Source organism: Rissa tridactyla, chromosome 18, assembly GCF_028500815.1.
Source record: "Rissa tridactyla isolate bRisTri1 chromosome 18, bRisTri1.patW.cur.20221130, whole genome shotgun sequence".
NCBI classification, from domain to species: Eukaryota; Metazoa; Chordata; class Aves; order Charadriiformes; family Laridae; genus Rissa; species Rissa tridactyla.
In genome coordinates, this window is record NC_071483.1 from 1771505 (window position 1) to 1793782 (window position 22278).

General features: G+C 48.8%; 1 protein-coding gene across 2 annotated transcripts in view; it reads right to left on the bottom strand.

Annotated features, from left to right (window-relative positions):
- Positions 1-5177: 5177 nt before the first annotated feature.
- The window catches only part of KIAA0319L (KIAA0319 like), a 33349-nt gene continuing 16248 nt past the window's right edge, over positions 5178-22278 (bottom strand). For both annotated transcript variants that reach the window (XM_054223434.1, XM_054223433.1), the window contains 16 exons: positions 22084-22181; positions 20807-20894; positions 19484-19576; positions 18663-18795; positions 17307-17535; positions 16429-16552; positions 15731-15863; positions 14686-14834; positions 14213-14364; positions 13885-14023; positions 13388-13547; positions 11075-11217; positions 9955-10077; positions 9326-9416; positions 8876-8967; positions 5178-6881 (listed from right to left, as the gene is read on the bottom strand). In XM_054223434.1, coding sequence (XP_054079409.1) covers positions 6694-6881; positions 8876-8967; positions 9326-9416; positions 9955-10077; positions 11075-11217; positions 13388-13547; positions 13885-14023; positions 14213-14364; positions 14686-14834; positions 15731-15863; positions 16429-16552; positions 17307-17535; positions 18663-18795; positions 19484-19576; positions 20807-20894; positions 22084-22181 — 2135 coding nt within the window. In that variant the 3' untranslated portion in view covers positions 5178-6693. The remainder of the gene's footprint in view (positions 6882-8875; positions 8968-9325; positions 9417-9954; positions 10078-11074; positions 11218-13387; positions 13548-13884; positions 14024-14212; positions 14365-14685; positions 14835-15730; positions 15864-16428; positions 16553-17306; positions 17536-18662; positions 18796-19483; positions 19577-20806; positions 20895-22083; positions 22182-22278) is intronic.

Here is a 22278-nt window from a genome sequence, read left to right on the forward strand (position 1 = left end):
ACTCACGGTCCTGGAGGTGACACCGTCCGGCTGCGGGCTCGGCTGGTGGCAGCGGTGACAGCCGGCAGGAGCACGCCGCTTCCCCGCTCGCCTTGACTTTGCCACAGGACTCCTCCGGCTCGTCCGCAGGAGCTTGCAGCATCCTCCAGTTCAGCGGGAGAAGTTCCTCGCCAGGGAGGGAGGGAGGGAGGGATTTAAGGCAGACCCTGCCTGGGATGCAGATGCCTCCGGGTGCAGGTGAAGACCCTCCACTCGCTGGCCACCCCGCAACCTCTCCTCGCGTGCCCCAGCCCAGGCTCGGTGCCCCGGCACAGGGCTCGTGGTGTGTCCTGGCTCCGGGGACACTGCCTGGGCGATCCCTGCCGAGAAACCCTCTCCCTCCTCGACGAGGCAGCCAGGGCTGCCAGCCGCACGCAGCCAGGCGCCTCTGCCCCCCGCCACCTGCCCTGTGTCCCCCGGGTGGGGGTCCCGGAGCAACGCCATGGGGAGAGCCGGCATGCATTGCTGGGCCCAGCATCAGCCCGGGGCAGCTCAGGGGGCAAAGCGGAGCCTGTGGGGTGCTCGGGAGGGTGAAACTTGTCACCACCGTAGCCACAGGGGTTCCCCTGGGCTGGGGGGACCTCCGAGGGACAGGGATCCCCGGGCTGCCCTGGGCCACCCGCTCTGGGTGTCCCCAACACCCTCGAGGTGGCTGTCCCAGCACCCGGCGCAGCACAGGCGGCGGGTATGGGGCTGCTCTGCCCACCCCGGGACCCCGCCGCCCCCGGGCTCCGGCCGGTCCTACCTCTCCCTGCGGAGGGCTGGCGGGGCGAGGGGGACCCCCAGCTCGGGGCTGCAGCAGGGGCAGGATGCCAGGAGACACCTTAGTGGGGTTCCCAACGGGAAAAGCCAGAAAAAGCAGCGGCGTCCCTGCCTCCCGCGGCGGTCCCGGCGGCTGCCTGCCTGCCACGACGCCCTCCCCACCCCGGGTGCGCTCTGTTTGCCTGCTATTTTTGGCAGCCTCCTAAGAGCTCCTCTCAGGCTATTAATAATGAGAGTGCGAAATTCGTTTGGCCTCTCCTATATAAGGAAAGGTAGAGGCTTAGAGGCAGCTAAATATACTGGCGCGTGCGGGAGCAAGCGGGGAGGCTTTGGCACTGAGTGTGGAAAAGAGATTGTTTGAACAATGGAAAGACGGACTCACTCGGCGCACGGGCCCCGGACGGACGGACAGACGGATGGACGGAGGGTGATGGCGCCCGTGGGCCTGCACGGCAGCACCCGCATGGCACCCCGACGCCCCTCGGGGCCCTGCTTCGGCAGGAGGAGCAGCAGGAGAAGGGAAGAGGCGGCTGCCGCAGGGATGCTGTGCAAAGCCCCTGTCCCGAGCCAGCCACGCTAGCCCCAAAATGCCTGTAACTTGCCCCATGGGGCCAGCAGCGACCCAGGGACGACGGCAGGGTCTGTGCCTGGCCAGGAGGGAGGTGTGGGGTGCTGGCGGTGGGGAGTGGGGCGGGCTGGGGCAGGGTGACCCGTTCCCAGCGGGACACAGCCAGCACAGGGTCGCTCCTCCAGCCCAGCCCCCTGCAAATCCTGGCCGAACGCTCCTGTCCCTGCTCTGCCGCCCTGACACGGCCTTGGGGGCAGCCCCCATGGCCGGGGGGTGCTGGCAGTGCCGCGGTGTCCCCAGCTCCCCAGGAGCCACCGGCATCCCTGCAGTGCCCTTTGCTGGCAGGGGCTGCCCACGTCCATCATCCCAGCGATGCCACCTCGGAGCTTAACGAGCAGATCGTTACCATTCCCATAACCGTACCCGTGTCCCCCCCCAGGGCTGTGGGGGCCTTGGCAAGGTGCGGTGCGGGAGCTGCTGGCAGGGCGGCCGCCGAGGCTGGGGAGAGCCCGGCTGGAAGAGGTAAAGCAGCAGCAATTCAGGGAATCCTAATGAGAGGAAGGCGCTGGGGAGCAGCGCCAAATCCACATGGTCGGAGCAAGGACAGTGCAAGCAGAGGGGTGAGAATGTGTGTGGAGAGAGAAAAAACCAAAGCTCTGCTCTCCCCCCAGGCTTCTGCCAGAGGTTTTTTCTTTTTTAACTCCTCCTCACCACGGGCGCTGCTTAGGGAGGGAGAAGCGGAGCTGGGGGTTGTATTTGCAGCTGCACTGAGCTCCCCGGCTCGGTCACGCTCTGACTGGGACCCGGCTCTCGGCCTCGGCCGCCCACAGCGTCGCAGTGCCAGCGGCCGCATCCTCGCACCCCCTTCCCGAGGGGCCCCGGGGCTTCCCCGGGCAGCTCTGCCCCCGGAACGCCGGAACAGCCGCCGCGGCGCTGGGCAGAGTCCTCCAGCTGCTGCCTTGGCCGCGGTCACCACTGCGTCGGTTTCTTGAGCTGTGAAACTCCTGCAATAAAACCTATTTCTCTGAGATTTCTCCCAAATAACCAGGAGGCTCCAGACCCGACCCAGATCCCCCAGGGAGGGGACGCAGCCACAGGCAGGAGCAGCTCTTTGCCGTGGGGCAGGGAGAAACCCGGGCTCTCCCCAGCTCCGTTCTGAAGGCAGAGGGCCGGGGAGCCCAGCAGATTTGGCTGCCCCTGTCCTTCGGTGACATTGAGCAGCGTGAACCGCGAGGGCTCCAGCAAACCCCTGCACCGCGTGAGATGCGCACGGACTGAAGGGCAGCTCTGAGGGTGAGCCTCCTCCCCTCTCTGAAAAATCCGTGTCCCGTGGTGCCACCGCGGGTCCCTTCTGGCTGCCAAGGTGCTAAAGCGCGTTCCCTCCAGCAGCCAGCCCCAGTGACAGCTGGGCAGCCTTCTTAATCTCCTTCAAGGACTCCACTAATTAATAAATGTTCCTCTGCTCCATAGGGAGGAACAGTTATCCCAGGTGTGGGTGCAGCTTGAGCCCCAATGCTGCTGTTATTTTACTTTCCAGTGAAAATTAGCAGTCGGCCCCTGCCTCGGCTGTCAGGGAACAGCCCCAGGCAGGACAGGGGACTCCGGACCTGGTCAGCAGGAGACCAGGGGCAAGAGCCTTTGGGGGCTTAGGCCAAAAGTGGACTTGAAATAGCAGAAGCGAATTACAGTTGTGCTAAAGCTGGGGCAGATCAACAAACCAGGGGTCAAAACACAAGCACAGGGCCCGCAGCATCTCCTGCTCCCTCCGCAAAGCACAGTGACCAACATGTCAAGGTTGCTGCACTGGCCGCTGGGCAAGGAGCGGAGCTGGCCGTCTGTCAAGCAGGCTCCTGGCAGCCCCGGTGGCCACGCTGGCCATGGAGCCCCACTGCGAGCCATGGGGGGCTGGAGCAAAGGCAGCCCCCCGTCCAGCAGCGCCTGCCCAGAGCCCGCTGCCGGGCACAAGGAACGAGGGGGGACTTGGGATGCTTACACAGAGCACAGTGGGGTCACTGGGAACCACCCCACAGCTGGAACTGGAGAAAGAAGCAAGCTGAGCAGCAGCAAAACATCTTCCCTGTTTATTTGCAAGAAACGTTTTGTTTAAAAAAATTACTTTTAGTCTTGATCCAAGTAACACTGCAATCAACAAACATTGTTAAACCAAAGTTCAGACAGGTTGGGCAGCCCCCGCTACAACAGAATGAAGAAAAGGTTTAAGAGCAAACTATTTTAAAACTAGAATGCAACATTTGCGTGAAACATCTTAACCAGTGTTTGAACATTTTAAAGAAGAAAACAAAACCAAGTGAAGCTGAGGGTTCACGTAAGAGATGTCTCAGCTTTTAACTTCCCCACGTGGGTAACTTGTAGCCAGTGTCTCTAATTGTGAAATCATAATGCATAGCGATGCAGAAACCTGCCCGAGCAAGGTCAGCCCCGCTCGCGGTGCTCGGGTGACAACCCAGCAGCCATGTCAGCGACGCCACGGGGGAGGAGGAGAGGGTGGCAAGGGATTTCAAAGCCGACACGTTTGCTGTCCACGCACACACCCTGGGAGAGCTCTGCATTAACACGCGCTCAAGCAGACAGTCCGCCCCGGCCCCGGCTCAGGGGGGTCCTATGCTGGGCCAAAAGCTACTGCCTTCAGCCTGGGGGGGGTCTCCTTGCCTCCGTCAGCTTCACGGGCCCTCGCCCTCCCACAAGGCCAGTTGCTGCGTGTCGCCGTTTCTCACAGCCCTGCGAAGGCGAGGGCTCAGAGGCACCGCGGGTTAAGGTGTGGAGCGAGGAAAAGGGCTGCACAGCCCAGGAACGCTGATGGGAGCCAGAAGTCTAATGGAGCTCACACCATGCGCTGTCACAAACCTGCGCTCAGCCATGACAAATGACTAAGGAGCGAGGAAGCCATCCTAACCGAGCCGCTCGGCGCGGAGGGAGCGCCACAGCCCACCACGAAATCCAGCCTTGGCGGGCGGCACATCCCAACCCAAGCGCTGGGTACCCCACAGAAGTGTAAGGACGAAGAAAACGGCCTCAGCTAAACAAAGGGGTTGGCGTTAACAGATCATAATCCTTCTCTCTTCCGTAACAAGAAGCCAGTCTCGCTTGAAAGCACGCTCTGCGTCTCCTGTGAGGGTAGCAATCTCTGCAGCAGGGAGCACCCGATGGCTGAACCACCGTCCCCAGCCCCGACCTACCGCAGGGGGACATCCCTGGGACGGGCGGGAGCGAGAGGCTCAGAGGACGCGTGCCCCAAGGACCAGCACCAGCGCGAGTCCCACGGCTCTCCTCTAACAGCACAACCCGCTTCCAGGCTCAGTCCCAGGACCACATTGGATCAACCCCTGCGGCTTCAAGGCCTCCTTTCCTCGTAGTTTGTTCATTTTACACCCCAACAAAGGGAAACGCACCAGAGGGGAGCGTCACCCAAGAGTTAAGCGTCTGGCCATCACACAGCTCACAACAGCGGCTGCAGCCAGCGCTGAGCACGCCGCGGGGAGCATCGCGGTGTCCGCGTCCCTGTGTGTGGTCCCGGGCGGGCTGGGAGGGAGGGAGCCGTCGGGAGAGCGGGTGCGGGAGCAGCCCAGGAAGGGGGAGCCTGGCTCAGAACACCAGCTGTGTGCCAGACACGAGCCGGAGGGTGGCCCGCGCCGTGACACAGGCAAGCGAGAGGCGAGCGCCGTGCCCGGCGGAACCAGGAGGGCAGGAGGGTAATGCCTCGGTGCTCGGGAGAGCAGCAGGCTCCAGAGCTGGTGCCTGAGGAAGACAGCTGATTGCCCAGAAAAATAAACTTAGCAGCAGCCATGACTACATTCAGTGAGGGAATGTTCCCTCGCATTCAATAGTATTTAATCTTCATCTATCTCAACACAAATCAGTAGTGCAGCAATATAAATACAACCAAGGAGGATAAAGCCTTTTGGCTTTCATAGCTCAAAAAAAAAAAGCCAATGAAACAAGTTTCCAGTTTTTAAATTAAACACAAAGAAAGGCAATAAATTGCCCACCCATCCACAGAGGAGCATCCTTCATGCCAGCAAGAGGCCGGTTTCTGCCCGAGGACGGGGGTGCAACTCATGAAAGCAGCACAGTGAGACAAAGGGGCGGGTATGGGAAAGGACCGCCACACGCCTGCCTCCCAGAGACACTTGGCCACTCGCTGCTGGCGCTCACCACGCGATGCCCTCAGGTACCGAGAGTTCCCTTTTCCGCCGACTGAAGGACACCAAGCGTGTACTTCGCTCTACGTTAGGAGCACACAGGGCTCTTCAGCCGTAAGAACATGAGGCCACTAAGCTGCCAGCCAAGGGAGCAGCCTGCTGCTGGGAACTGAAGGTACCAACCCCTGGTTGCCTGGCTTGTGCAAATTTTAAGGAAAAAAAACCCAAAACCCCATAGTATATGGCGTTTCATAACTAAGATATGGTTAATGTCCAGACTCACGGACGGCTTGGCGACCAACAGAAGGTGCTGGGGCCACTGAACAACATCTCACAGCTTTGGAATAAAGCCAGCCATCAGGCAGGAAAGGCTGGTGGCCCCTCCTGGCTCTGGTACCCAGCAGGAGAGCTCGCTGCGGGAGGGGGTCTGCGCGCCCAGCCAATTACCACAGATAGGTCAGCTTTCCACATCTGAACAGGCACCGTGCCATCAACACTCCCAGCGAGAAAAGCCTGACAGTAATTTAGAACAGCTACAAAACCCTCTCCTACCTGCAAGCTGATGGAGGGTGACCACAGTGTTTAGATTCCCCCTCCTCTACACTCCAAACGCAGCCAAGTGCATGTGAAAGGACAAATCTAAATTAAAATAGTGCTTAAACCATTAGGGAAGGTGGGAGTAAAAGAGAAGAAAGGTGTTCGACAGCACAAGTAGCCCATGGTGGGCTACTGGAGCCTGAAGGGAGCTCAGAGCACAGCTCAAAGCACAGCCTTGACCTTCCTTCTCCGAGGAGCTCCCAAGGCCAGTGAGCTGGGAGTCCATGGGCGATTCCTCCGCTGCAGTCTGAGGTGGGCGAGGAGGGTCCTGCACATTCACAGTTGCTCCAAGTGGTTCTGTCCTGCCGCTCTCCAGATGCCAGCTCTGTCCTTTCCTGACGCGTCGCCTGGGGTTCACAGTTGCCTTCTCCTCCCTTTGATTTCCCTTCAAGTTCAAATTCAAGTACAACCAGTTTTAACTGAATGAAAAGAAACCCACAAAGTTATTTTCTGTGAAACGAGTTAGCAGCGTTGTTCCTAATCAAACTGGCCTCCAAAGGCCCTTGTAGGATAGGGACGGGAATGGCCTTTCCCACTGAGCTCCAGCAAAAGGCCGCCTGAGAGGAGCTATAGGATTTCCTCCCTCTGGTTCTTGGGTTTGAGCATCACTTGTCCATTGCGCAAGGAGCCATTCTGGCTACGGAGCAGCTTCCCTTTCTCACGGTCAGGCCACGTGAAGATGGCTTCATCGCTGTCCAGTTCAGACTCCGAGTGCATCAGGCTAGTGTTGAGGACCTGGGCTTTCTGTCTGCCACCTTTGAAGGAGAGAGATTCCCAGCTTAAAAAGACTTTTAATATTCATCAACAACCTCACCTTATTCCATTCCCCCTTTAAGTCTCCTTTTTCTATCATGACAAAGGGACAGCCTAATCAGACTTTCCTTTGTCTGGCACTTACTTCCTCAAACGCGGAAGCCAAACCGATCCTGTTTCAGATACTTGGGCACGACAGAGGTCACACACACACTTTGAGATAGCGCAAAGCACAACAAACACGTAAGCAAGCAAATTATGTTACCAGAAGGGGCTGTGAGTATACAGGGGAGCTTCGTCTCCCTGACCTTGCTCGGGGCATTGCCTAGAAAGCTCTCTGAGGGCTAACGGCTGTAGCAAAGAGAATATGCAGGTGTGTGAGGGAAGATCGCGTTCTTACTACTCTCCCTACTCTCATCTCTGCTCCTCTTGCCTGCAAGGGAAGAAAGATAAATTAGCAGGCTGAATTTAGATTAATGCACAGGGACAGGAGAGACACATTTACTGATATTGTCAGCAGAGGAAATATTTAAATTTAGCTTTTCCTTAATGGAGAACTGCAACATTTTCTCTGTTAGCGGAATGCTCCCTGGACATACCTAGCAGGGAAAAAGACTTTAGTCAGCAGCCAGCCTCAGAAGAAGCAAGATGAGTTTGGTTACCAGAGAGCAAACGGTTGAGGCACATTTGCTACAGACTGCAGAACAATGAGCCCTTTATTTAACAGTGGGGCTCTTCTGTGCGAGGTGACAGATGGTCAGATTAAAGCAGAGTTGGGTGCTGAGGGAGGAAAAAACACCCGGGTTTTCTTCAAGGGTATCTGTATTTGCGCAGTTGGGATGGCCGGGTTCTCAGAGGAATTGTCTGCTCAGCTCCGTCGCAGCAATGCCCTCCAACGCTGGCGTTAGGCACCGTTCACTTTGCCGGAACGCCATTAAATGGGATAACACTAGGATGAGCAGATATTTTTCCACCACTGATCAAGGATAAGGGACTATTTTCCACACACAGCTAAAATAACCCCTCCTCTAAACAAAACCAAGGTGCACACTCTTATTTGAAACATGTATTTCCACAGCTGAAGTGCTCCCCAGCATTTGGGGGGCTGTTTGCACATCCTTTCCCACATCTCCCTCCTTTCCTGGTCAGTCAGCAGGTGACCACACTCGGTTCAGGTATCAGATACAATCACAGCAAAAATGCTCCAGCCTGAAATAACTCAACGATCTCTGCAAAGCACCTGACAAGCACTCTTGAGGACAGCAATGCGGACAGGAAAATGCTGGCTAAGAACACTGAAGACAAATAACTGCCTTTCTGGAATGGGCCTGTAGCCACACTGAGGACTTCATGGGTCTCCCCCCTGAGATAAGCATCTTCTGTTTCCTGGAAAAATTAGAGGATGAGCTAAAATGTGAAACTTTCAGAGCCTGATGCCCACAAGGACAAGAATGAATAAATTTATAAACAAGTCATTTGGGGTGGGAGAATACGGGGGCAGAGATGAACCTTGCTCTCTCCAGGCCATGAGTATTTTCAGGTTGCTCGCTGCCCCTTTGCTTACTAGCCAAAGTCCATCAGTTTAGTGAACAGCTTAGTGACACTGACTTCATGCTTTGCTGTAGAGCAAGGCCAAGGAATTGCATATTGGCAAGAAGCAAACTCCCTGAACAGAGCGGGAAACTTTTGAACAAGAGAAGTTATAGTCAAGACCCAGTTTTGGGCACAGATTACATGCATCCACTTACTACTTCTACGATAGGAAGTGGAGACATCAGGACCAGGCCAGTTTCAGCCCCAATTTCTAAACCAAGGAGTTAGATAACGTGACTAAATACCCTGTCTACAGACCTGAAACAAGCCCTTAGATCTTCTGAGACTCATCTGTCAGTGCCTAACAACACGTTTGTTTCACTCTGTGATTTTAAGTCCACTGAGGAAGAGTGTTCTTAGTCAGCATTCTGGAAACGCTGAGCTCTTCCCTCTCATGTTTTACCTGCTTTGGGATTTGGTTTTAACTCCAGGCTTTCTTGATCCGTTGCATCCAAAATCTTGTATTTGCTTTTTCTTTTGGATTTTCCTTTTCGTCTAAAGGGGAAGAAAAGGAATTAAGAGGCAGGCCATTTCTAAAAAAGCCAGAAGAAAAAGAACTCTGACCTTCAAAGCTAGAGTACTTGCTTATTTCAGATTACGTTCATATCCCAAAGCAAAACATGAAAAACGTAGCTTTAGTTGCACATTCATAGGCTAATCCAAATCTTGCTTCTTAACTGAACCCAGAGTTCTAGGACCTCAACGTTCCACACGAATCACTGAGTGACAAAAACTAACGTCCCAGGGCCAAGCAGATGACCTGCTGGGACAATGGGTTTGAATCTTTCACCTCCTAATGCAGCTACTTGGCCCTGAAGCACCGATACAGTGGGGGTTATGGCCTCAGTCCCACCTCTTGCAACAGCAGATCACCATCCAGGAGAAGATTCCAAAGGCAACCACAATGACGAAGGATGCAATGATCACATACAGCACACTCCACTCTGAAAGCAAAACACCCCAGAGATAAAGACGTTTTGGCACCTCATACAGTTGACAGTGTGCGCTTTAGATGACTGTTCTTGGGAAAGAAAAAAGGCCTGACCCTTCGCAGAATGAGAGGTTAGTGTCCATCACTGACAGCGCCGCTAACTCACCTACGGAAGCCAGAGGCTTGAGATCCAGTGTGCGGACTCACTCACAAGGGCGTTTTTCAATGTGTGTTATTTATAAAATTTGCTTTCCTGTGGCAGGAAAGCCTCTGCAGGAGCACGACAGAAAATAGGTGTGATTTATACACTAAGAATGGACACAACTCTTAGTGAGTGTTCACTGAGAGCGTGTGAAGAGGAGTCGCTTCTCTATCAAGTATCACCGGCCTAGAAGGTAACGTGTGGCGAGATCAGGGCAGGGACTATCTCCCTGTGTAAGCGTCATGTCACAGACACTGGGAGAAGGTGGGTACCTCTTACTCTGCCTGCCCGGGGCTTCAAACACTGTTTGCTTTCCAAAGGTGAACAATCCCAGGGAGGGTGCACGTACCACAGTTGCTTTCGCCGTCCCCCATTTGCACCCTGATGAAGTTCTCCATCCAGAAGGGGTCACAGATGCAACGCTTGGTGAAGGAGTCACAGCGACCGTGCTCAGAGCAGTTCAGCTGACACGCTAGGGACCAAAACCAGCAAAGTGAACTAAATGACTCACACGTGAGGCAAAAATGGGACAGTACAGTTCCCACAGTTACAACACCGCCAGCCCCCATAGGGCTCTAACTTGAATCTCGTCACTCTGTAGTTCATCCTCTTGGCTTAGATCTAAGAAGTGCAAACATAAGCACCTAGGTCTCATGCCGAATCAGAAAGTCCTGCTTCACTCACAATGTAACAGACGTAACACGCTAAGACAATTTTGCCTGATAAATCATGATTTTGCTATAGAAGTTATGGAATTTGTGTATTTGTTAAGTATTTTTAAGTAAGGTTTTGATTTTCAAATTTGAACACAGCCCATGAGATACACAAGAAACAAATAGATCCTTTAAAGGGACCAAACAGAACTGAAGAGTGGCTTTTGAAGGCCACAAAACCGTAAGATCAGAAAATCATGAAAATAATTACTTCACATAATTCTAGTGTAAAATATCTAACTGATTAGCACATGATCCTCAGGATGGCGCTCATAAAAGAAAAACAGCTCTAATGTAAACTTGTAAAAAACTGAAGGGAAACATTTCCTTCAGATTGATGTATGTGCTAGAGAGGAAATTAGTATGTTCACAGCTACCAAGATCTGTGGTTTTATTGTTTTCATTATGACACTCATTTCATTGGCTGCATTCCATTAACGCTTTATTTTAGTTTCATAAGCATCAATCTGCTTTTGATTTTGTGAATTTTTATCTTCCCAGCAACGTTACAAGTAACCATTTATTTATATGAAGTTGAATAGTGAATAGACAGAATCAATTGGTAAATAACTGATTAATGGATCGTCTAGCAGACTTATTTTTCTGTTTCCCATTTTCTAACATATGAAAGCTACTGGAGTGAGCGTATGTCTGTGCGCACCCAGGTGTTTTAGCACACACGAAGGTCATTATTCTTGCAGGCATCTGAGAAGAAAGGAAAAGATGTTAACTTGTACCACAGTGACTCTTACTTACTGACTGTGTTAATTTCTAATGCCCGAAAGATGAGGAAGTCTGACTGTTGTTTCCGTAGTTCGTTTTTTAGGGTCCAGGCTACCTCTCGTCCTTTGAATATCTGATGGGGAGGCTGGTTCTTCACAAAAAACACCATCTTCGTGCTAGAAGTCAGATAAAAACAATTATCTGCTGCTTCTCCAAACATCGGGCAGAGAGCCATTCTCCCCAGTCTGTCATTAGACGGACTTATTCAGAATCCCAAGTCTATTTGAAGACCAGACTTCTGTCTCCATCTTGGAAGCAATAACAGTAGACCCGGTCACACAGTAGAAGACCCTTTGGGACATCTGATTCATCCATATTTTCAAAGCTCGGCCTGGACTGTTCCTGAGTTTGCTAATGGTTTTGTCAAGTCTAGTTCCAAATGCCACCAAGTACATCTTTGCACGTTCATGCTAAGCATGAAATTCCCCAAAACTTTAAGGTCCTGCCATTTTCATAATCTCCTCCCTCCCTCACTGTGAGATCCTCAGACCTTCCTACACATGGAAATTGGGGGCTCATTTCACCGCTCAGCACAGAGCTCCAAGATCAGAGAAGACAATGAAAGTTTACAGTCTTTTGCGAAGGTTAGTTTGAATGCGCAAAGTGTTATAGCCAGAAAAAAGCACAGGTGTTGAGAATCCTGTATTCTGCATCTTTTATTGCATTAGCTTTATGATAGAAGAACTTGCTCCCCTAGGCTTGCTAGCCCTGCAGAGCCCTGTATCTCCTGCAGATCCGCAAAAGGATGCTTGGATGTTTCAGATTTATTATTACCAGTAAGCCTATGAGTCAAAATCATATTAGTGAAGCCCTCAGAGTATGTGAAAAAAGCAGCAGCCGGGGGAAAAAGATCTTTTTTAAACAGTACAAGTTACTTTGATAGCTGAGGCAAAAATGGGATCTTAAAGCCATCTGTCTGAAAATAATCTCTGCTCTTTTATAACATTTCCCACTGTTCTGTCTACGTAATAAACATATAAACAAATGAAGCATTAATTACAAGAATCCCTTACCTGCCTTACACAGTGAAGAACAACGGCAACCGGCCTGGTCATGGCAGAGATAGAAAGGTAATATTACCACAGAAACTGCTGGCTGCGCTCTTTAGGTTTGCACGGACAATGAATTCTAATTTTACTGCTACAGCAGGCAACGTGGACACGAAGGAATCGATACATTACTGAACTCACGAGTGTCTGAAGTATAACTGCAGATTTATTGCTGACTTGCTGCATGACTTTAAGCATGTCTCTGAAATCTTTTTCAGTGCTTTATCTACCTTAAAACTACTCCATTTTTAGTAAAAAATAAGTGCAATATTGCACTTATTTCAGCAAATTACCACTCTGCCCTCGATAAGTTTGTTGCCGTGCCACTCACATGCATGCTCAGGCATCCTCAAACACACCTACAGTACGATGGGCCGCTGTTAGTATGGAGATATGTGCAGCTGTTGCTGTGACAACACTACAGCGCCAGTCGCTGAAGTTTTCTGCAGAACAGTGAACTTCCCAGACCAGCCATTTGTACAGAGGGGGAAAGCTAACCTCGATCGAGTACTTTCATGCCAAAGCAGCATGGGCAGGATCCAGCTGGGCTAAACCATCCCTTGTATGTCTTGCTGGCTGCTGTACTTGGAGCTGAGCAACACTGTCCAGGCCGGCAACTCGACCCTGGCCAACAGCCCTGCCTATAAGCAAACTTCCACTTGTTTAGAAGAGACCAGCTGTAGTTTATTGTAAGCTGAACAGCAATCAAACCCAAGTTTTCCTTATCTCTTCAAACAAAAATTACATTGGCTTTCAACATTTTATTTTACATTAAATTGAAGCAGTTGCGTAGGCAGTAAAGCTAACGTAATATCACAAAGCTGGCATGCAGGGCTGCTGCTGAGGGCATTGCTACACCACCACCTCTGGTCTGGCGTCAGTCCTTCACCAAACCACCCTGTACCAAGCCCCATTATCTGTCCAGTTGTAGAACATACTTCAGATAGTCTTCACAATTTTCAAAACCAAATCAGATTAGTTCTTATTTTATAGATTTGGGAGCAGAGACATTAGCAGCAGCAAACAGCTTTTGAGGACAATGCACTATCTCCAGAGGGGAAGATACCCAAGACCTGCTTGGCCAAGACCTTCTCTGACCCAAGTAAGCAGGAACATCCATTTTAAGCAAAATCTCCACGTGTTCTGATTGTCCAATCTGCTTCCCAAGAGAAAATACCTCTTGGTTTACAAAACCTTTATGCAATCCCCCCCATGTACACTCACAGACAAACCCTACCTTTGTTCGGTGTACGGCTGGATCTTCTGCACGGTAATGTCCGAGTCGAGGACCCCCAGCAGAACGCCTATTTGTCGGATGAACATACCCTTCTGCCTCTCGGTCAGCTGGCTGACATTAACATCCAGAATCATCTCCACGAGGTTATTTTTCCTAGGATCTAGTGAGAGGGTAGATAACACAGATCTTAGAACTTCTATTTAACAGTCTGGGTACAAGTCAGGTTTCTATTATCTTTCCAGAATCTCTGAACACAAAATTACAGAACCTCACTGTAGGAAGGGATACAAGTCTATGATTTTCACAGGTAATGGCAACGGTAAGAGTGAGCCCCCAAGAACCACATGAAAATACAATCACATCCCCCAAAACTTTTGACCTTCTACAGTTCTGAGCTGGACTAGATTACATGTTTTAATCTCAGTACGCTGTAGACAAACAGAGGGCTTGCGAATGCACCGCAGACAAACATGGCACAGCACAAAACCCGGACTCACCAGGTTTGACCTCCACTGTGCTCCTTTCCACATCGCTCTCTCCTTTGGCGTCTGTTACTCTGAGGTGGAATGTGTAGGTCCCTTCTACCAGATTGGACAGGAGAAGGACAGGATGATGGTCTGAATTATTTAAGACTTCCTGGAAGGCAGAGCAAAATAAGCATCAGAAACAAAGGATCAGACTAGCGTGATATATCATCATACTTAAGGCTATCACTAAAAGGTAACAGGTGCACCCATCAGCTTTACATTTCCTCAGGAGCTGTCAACGCTACCTCTCGCTGACTTTTATGATGCTGCAGACTGCCATTTAAAAGAGAAACCTCACCCCAGCTGCAGGGCTCCCCTCGTCCCGGGTCCACAAGTAGCTGACGATTCCCTTATCATCAGAGGACTTTGATCCATCCAACTCGGCTGTATTTGTGGGCAAGGTGATGACAACGTTACCAGCAATCTTTGCAACTGGCGGCTTGTTTATCTCTAAGCAAACAGAAAGAAAACAGTTGGAGAAAAATCTGTTAAAGCCCAACAAAAAAACTACAGCATTAGATCTCCCCTGTAACCTGGAAATCCCCATCTAACCCTGGGGGAAGAGAAGGAAATTACACACTGTGGGATTCAGCTGAAGATACTGTTCCCTCCAGAAAGGGGTAAATCCCTGATTTAAATAAGGCCGTTTCAGTGCTCTCCACGTTATTTTTCACCCATCCCTTGCTCTTATTGTGCCTCTGAACACAGGGTTTGCTGAACTGCTCAGAGATAACCTGGGTCTCCGGCAGCTCTGCTCATGGCTGGACGTACCTTCCTTGACAATGACGTTGACCGAGCTTTGGCTCTGCAAGTTCTTCTCGTCTTTAACTGTCAGAGTAAACTCGTACGTCCCAACTTGAAGGCCTGTTACAGTGGCAATGCTGCTGTTGGCATTCTCCAGCTTGACACCATCTGGGCCCCTAATCAAAGCACAAGAGGATGAACTTAAACTTTGCGCGGACCATGGGAGCCAGCCTCAAGCCAAACAGGAGGCTCAAGCAGAATTTACGGGGTGCAAACAGCCAGTCGCCTGGAAATACAGAGTCCATGCCAAAAAGCAAAATTATTTTCTCCGGTTACAGTAAGATAATAAAAAGAGTAAGCGGAACATTTGGAACAAAAAGCATAATTTCTGGTGGTTTAGTGTTTTGGTTATTTTTAAACCAGGGGAGCACTGATACCAGCATTTAAGTAGGGTTTACAAAAAGTGGTACTTTCAGCAAAATTGGCTTGTGAACTGCACAATAAAGCAATATTTTAAAGAAAAGGCAGAGTGCAAAAATAGTTCCTTCATTTATAAGAGGCTTGCACAGACTTTGCATTAGCAAACAGAAAAAGCTCCTGCAAGTTGCTCACAGGCTTTTTCCCTGAATCCCCTAAAGCACTTCAGGGAATTTATAGTCTGAAGGGAAGCATGACAACGAGAAGAAAACAACACTGCCTATTCAAACATGCTGCAAAAGGATCAAGTTAGAAGGCCCTGCTGTTATTTGATTACAAGAGTCAGTCCCTTCATACAGCCAAGACCACATTACACTGCTGTGATTCAAACATGGCCCGTCTCCTTTATATGCCACAGCCATGCTGAGAACGGGAGTCAGGCCTAGAGATGAAGGCAAAAGTATTTCTAATGCTCAAACAAAACTCCACCTCCCTCTGATTAAACATAGATCCTTGTCTCATTCTAGTCACTGGTAAAGCTTGTCAGGCCTGATGTGACCAGTATTTAACGCAAGGGAACTATGTGGCTGTGTGTCTTGTTTTAAATGAAAGATCTAGACACTTGCTTAAGAACAGTCTGGAAGATGATACACACCGTGTTTTTTCCCAAAGAAAGGAGACTATCTTCTGGTCATCTGAGCTCTTGCTGCCATCTAGAGTGGTGCTGTCCACAGGAAGAGTTAATTCTTTATCTGGACCAGCATCTGCCTTCGGGGGCTTATTGTTCTCTGAAAAAGGATTGCAATATTTTTCATACACATGCCATAAAAGGCGGAGCTTAAAACCCCAGCATTATGAAGCTTCTACATGATCCCTAGTATTTTTCTTGCCCATTATCTGAACTTTGTACTCAGAGAATGTGAGGTTAAAAGCAGTTACGAGTTCAGGTCAGCGTTTCATTCACACATCTGCAATAAAATGAGAAGGAAATCAAAGAGCTGTGATTTTTGCTCTCATTCTGTAAGCATTACTCCACTTTTCCTGCTCCTGTCCCAGGACCAAGCACTGTGGGCAGAGGCAGCTGCTTGGAAATACGATTGTGCCATTATGGTGGGATAATGTCATTAGACTACTTTGTGTAAAAGAAGAGAACAGCCTAGAAAGGCAGTATTTCTAGAAACTTTCTTTTGTTGGTTTATCAGCAATATACCAGCCCAGAACGGTCCTAAATTAGAGCAGCTTTTCTGAAGGAAACACAAAGCTACCATAAAATCTGGAGTACGTTGGCAGATCGATGCTCACCTCTAACCCCTGGAATGGAAGTGGCAAAAAAAGCAGCTAAAGGCAGCTTACCCGGCTGGACTATCACAGTGACCTCTGCGGTGGACTGGTGCCCAGCAGAATCCGTCACTATCAGCTGGTAAGTGTAATCACCTTCTTGCATTGCAGAGAGCTGCAAGACTGGTGTCCTCACCCCCTTTGAGAAAACATATTCACGTATTAAGAAGAATCCTTACACAGATGATGATAGATCAGAAGACTCTGCTTCTAAAACAACGATTATCAGCAGATTCTGGGGCTTATTATTAACTCCTGCTATGAGGCCAGAAGTCTGGGCCGCTTAAGCATGCAAGGCACTTACAGGTACGTTTATGCAGAGCAACAAGGACACTGTTGTGGAATGTAACAAGACTAATGCCATACAGGTGTTCAGACCTTTTAAGATTCAATAGATAACAACTCAAGCAAAACCTCTGGGGAGCCCTGTACAAATCATACACATTGAGAACCTGATTCATGGACTTTCCTATTCCATAAATTTGGCAGTAGTAATAATCGTCAAAAGAAAAAACGATGACATGGAAAAGCGAGATATATGGGTGCGATCGAGTTGGGCTGAGACCTGCTCTATGGGACATCAGAATCCAAAGCCATCACGTTCCCATCTCTCTCAACCCCCCAGTTCTTGAGCAGTATTTAAAACTGCATTGCTCAAGAAAAGAAACAGGATGCCAGTGAAAACCTCTAGCTAGACTGGTGCACTCCAGCTCAGCCACTAAGTCAATATCAGCTTCACATGGATTTAGTCTTAAGTATACATTTAATCATCACATGCTTATTCTGCAGGATTATAAGAAAAGTTTGCTAACAGTCAATTAAAAATGGTTTTATTATAGAAAAAAAGCCAGCTAGCGAGTAATCCAGGATGAGCACAGGAGATCTGCACTGACCTGCATCTCCATCACCTTCCCTTTGCTGTTCGGGCTGAGGAGCCACTCGTAGCTGACGATGCTGTGATCATCGGTGCTCTGATTCCCGTAGAGGGTGATGGAGTTCTGAGGCAGGGTGATCACTTGGTTTGGGCCCGCATTTGCCACTGGAGGATAATCCACTGCTTTGTTCACAGTCAAGTTTGCAGTGGTGGAGTTGCTGGCGCCATCCGAGTCCACTACTGTTAGGCTGATGAGTGGAGAAAAAAACCCAAAGAGAAAGCAGTGAATAGTCATGCTTATCAGAACTGAATACAAAACACTGGCTGGAGTTAACTGAAATGCAAAAGAAGAGTTAAAAACTTAACACGGGATAGTAATTTTTTTAAAGAAGTGAAAAAATCCTATGGTCTGAGGCAACTGTGCTTTTTCTGAATAGAAACTTCCCTGAAATGCCCAATTATCAGTCTCAAAGATGCAAAAAATTCAAGAGTCATGTCCATCTCTCACTTGAACTACCGGCTACCAAGACAAAACTGTGCTAGCGAAAGATCATCAGCTTTCACATACCCAGCTGCGATGGAAAAGACCTCCCTGAGTGTGACACTGCCTCCCAACAGCAGATGCTCATTAACGTGGGCACAGAAGTTCATTACTAACCCACAAGTGCCTGAACACAGTACGCGTCCTCGGGTAGGCTCGTACCACAAAACAGAACTGCTTTCTGCTAAATCTAGATCTGAACGTCCATCTGATTAGTTCAAATACCAACTGCTTAAGAAGAAAACAGTGTTCAGTTACAGGTACTCAGGTTTATTTTAAGTAGATGTGCTGATGCAGTGCACGGACATCACACCAAAATGCAGACCAAAGGAAAAACATAGAACAAATATTAAAGTAAAATCGGCTATTATCTATTACTCGGGTATGTGCAGAAAACCACTAGGCCTCCTTCACTTATCTGGGACAAACACACTGCATTTAAAAACTGGATGCAAGACTGCATTTCTTCCTAAGCCTTTACCCAAACAGTTTAGATTTGACATTTCAAGAGACATTTTGCAGCTTTGGCAGACCATACGTTCCCTTCTGCCATCATCTCAAACCAGCGCTACAGCTTAAGAATAAAAGGTAGCTGGGTAGCTTATCTCCTCTGAAGTGAAAAGCTATGAAACCACCTGAAAGTGTAGAGAGTACATCACAAAATAAGAGTTCTTGCCATGTTGGTTTTTTGTTTTGTTTTGTTTTGGTTCTTTTTGTTTTACTTCGTTTAGTTGGGTTTGTTTTTTTTTTTGAAACCACACTAACACTTCAGGAATCTTGTAAATTTTACTCTTCAAGGATGAGAACTGATCAACTCTTCCAGGTATAACCTACCTGAACGTGTAATTCCCAGGTACCAGGTTGGTCAGCGTCAATATGGCAGTATTGCTAGAAACCTTCTCCTCCCGCAAAGGACCCTTCAGCTCTTCCCAGTGATAGCTGACAATTTTATCATCATCAGTGCTTTCTGTTTCAATTATGGAAGAAAATACATACACAAGGAATTGGAAAATGCTGCTTCATAAAACCCAGATGTTCAGTCCCCTACTTCAGTATTGGGCTTAGTGGGCAAAGGCATTTTTGGCCCAAGCCCAGAGGTGTCTGTTCTGCTCAGATACCCAAACTGTACACCCTCCTCTACCCTGTTTCACAGGTCTACTCGAACACCCGTACTCCCAGGTCAGCATGTGTGCTGGGGGAAGACAAAAAATCTCCCCAAAATAAAACACTAACAAAATGATATGAGTTGGGAGTAAGACAACCTGAACATATTTAAAGAGATTCCTGAAAAGCTCTAGTGTGGGCCAGAATGAGTAAAGGCGGTGTGTTGGCTAACTAACACGTCTGAAGCTTAACATAAGAGAACAATAATTTTGACCGACAGTAATTTTTTTTTATTCTGAGCAGCAACCTCTAGAGCTTTTCCTTTTTTAGGAGATTGACTCAGGCCAGTGTCCTTCAAAAGGAAACATGGAGAGGTGCTGTCATGTGTGTATTCCCCTTTCCTGGCAAGAGAAGCTGATTCTTTTCACTAAAGCATGTTTGACAGTGTCGCAGCCAGTGCCTCTTAAACTTAACCCAAAGGGCCAGCTCAGAAGCAAACACACAGAAACCAGGCTTGCTAAACTACTGCATTTAAAACAGTGGGTACTCACGGCTGCCATCGATAACAGTTGAAATGGTTGGCAGTGAAATCTCCTGGAACTGTGGGGACACGATGGCAACAGGGGGTTGATTCACCCGAGGCTCTGCAACAACAACCGAGCTGTTACAATGACATCTACAGGCAGATCACGATACAAAGCCCTGTCCAAGGAACTCTGCAAAACGACTCTGCCTTTGTGCACCAGGAGTAGCAAGCAGAACACATATTGCACATCCTCTTTCCTCTCCCCAGCCCCATCTACCCTCTCTGTCCTGCAGTCAGCGAGTCCAGGAGAGGAGTCCAAAGCGTGGAATTGCTGTGCCACGCAGCTCCAAGACAGCCACTGAGCAGACCGACTGCAGAGAGGGGCACAATCAAGGACAGTGATTCGTGCTTTCAACAAGTTATGCACCGATGCGGGGAAACAGTGCTAACAAACTTTAAATTTAAAAAAGCAAGGAGGTGAACTGCCACAGTAGTGCTCTGCAAATGGCTGCACAGCATCAGTTCTCCCATACTGGGTCAAGCATTCCAGCACAGACCATTCTAACAGAGCAGCACCTAGAGCTTCTTGCCAAAGTTTGGCTGCTGCTCTGAAAAATGAATGATTTTGATGCATGCTGCCAGCTGCAGATTCACTGCTTATAAGGAAGTGATCAGTAACAGCATCCAAAAGGCCAGCCTTGCACTCTTGCTAATTTAGGGAGTGCAAGAACACTTCTTTGCCCACAAAGGTTGTAGAAAAAGTCTTGCTGAAGTGTGCAAAATAAAGTCTTTTTTGCATAAAAGGTGGTTCCCTCTTTACACAGACCATCTAAAGAGTGAGACCTGGTGAGACAGTCAGCACAAGCTACTGATCTACCCCAGCTCATCTGCAAACCACGTCTTACAGTAAGGAATGAGATTTGACTTAACCTGCCTGTGGTTGGGAACACTTCTTTACTGGACAGGGAAGAAAAGAACCTCCAAAGGACCTTCAAAGCTCTGGCTTCCCTTCTTTTTTTGCTCCTGCTGCTATAAGCTTTTTACCCCATTACAGTTAGTTTTTATTGAAGCAGTGGCCTTCCAGGGTGAGGCATTTGCTAAGCACTTTTGTATCAGTATTCCAGCTCTTCAATTGAGTGGTTGGCCCGTATGCAGCATAGCAGAAATAGCTACGTGTATTAGCAATAGTTTCAGATCTCAGGAAATGAATTAATACACGTATGAATATCCTGAGTTCACAGTACAACGAATTTTTACTAAACCAGGGTCCAGTCAAACAAGCAAAACACCATGACACAGGTACCAGAGACAGACAAAGTTAAGGAAAGACACAATTCCACCAACTCACTTGGATTTACGGTAACATTCACGTAACCCTCTCCACGTGCGTTTTCCCCATCAACAACGACTTTGAATTCGTACAGACCAACAGTAAGCTGGAAGAAAACAAACACAAAAGCTTATTTACCTTCAGGATGGTAGCACCTTGTCAGGAGCTAGTAGAAGGTCGAGTTACCACGCTTTGGCACAGAAGTACATCAGCAGCATAAAACAGGCAATTATGCTGCAACCTATGCATACACAGCAAGGGACGGCTTCCACGCCAAATGGTGTTACGTATCTTTTAGTTTACAATGGCTATGCAGAAACCGAAGACTAATATTTCTTTCTAACACAGGTGCCACAGAATTGTCAGTCAAGCTTTATTTTCTAGCCACAATAGGCAAACAGAAGAGAGATAAGAGAAATTAGTTCAGGTTGCCTGGCCACAGGAATCTGTACTAGCAGATTGCATTTGAGATGAGAAAGGCTGTACGTAAGAGAAGAAAATCTCTTCTTGTGTGCTTTTACAAAGGAAAGAATTTATTCTCTTCCTTCTAGGCGACATGAGTCAGGCAGTCGCCCCTTCATCGTTCACTGTTGAACCAATAAGAGAGGGCAAAGAGTCACTGCTGGACAACAACCATGGTATCCAAAAAGGCTGAAACCCTGATAGAGACAGACACGCTCCTTTTGAAGGGCTTTTCTCTGCATGATATCGTGACTGGAGCCTGTAGATTTTTTCTGAGCGCAGCAGAATCCAAGATGCTCAAAGGAACGTCTCAAATACAGAACTGTACATTCACACAATATTTAAAGCCATTCCCTTGTTAAGAATCCCCATGTGCAGAAACTGGCAATCCTTTCACTGTTAGAACTTGTCTAAAAGCAGCAGCCAGGGATGTGCAACAAGGCAGTCCACAGCTCTCATTAATGGAATCAGGAAGTCCCTTTTTCAGTGGGTAGTACGAGGCTTCAGACCTAAACAGACCACCAGAATGTTTCAGTAGCAGAAACATTTGCCACCCTTTGTTAATGTTAAATTGTGCCATTTGTATGGCTTGACACACTGCTTGTAGGCAGCTTTTAGATTCTGAAATCAATTTCTTCTTCCCCTCATGCCAGATCAATCTCCTTTTTATAAGAGACTTAGAAGAGGGCTTGCAGTCTAATGTTGGCTGCCTGCCCATCATGCAATTTCCTATTCATCCTGAAACCACACACGAGTCTTTCCTGGCTGCCAGGGTCCTCGTCTTCTCCACTTGGCATTTCACACAACAGGATACTAAGCAGCAAAAGCTTTACCTTAGATAACTTAAGGGTCTGGGAGTGCTTCCCTTCCATTTCTCCACTGTAGTCTTTTGGATGAGTAATCAATTCCCACTCATAGGAATAAGTGGTTCCTTAAAAAAAAAAAAAAAAGTCCAGATGTTAGTTTTTAAAAGACTGCCTTTCTGCCACGCTAAATAAAAGCAAAGGTATTAAACATTTACAAGGCAC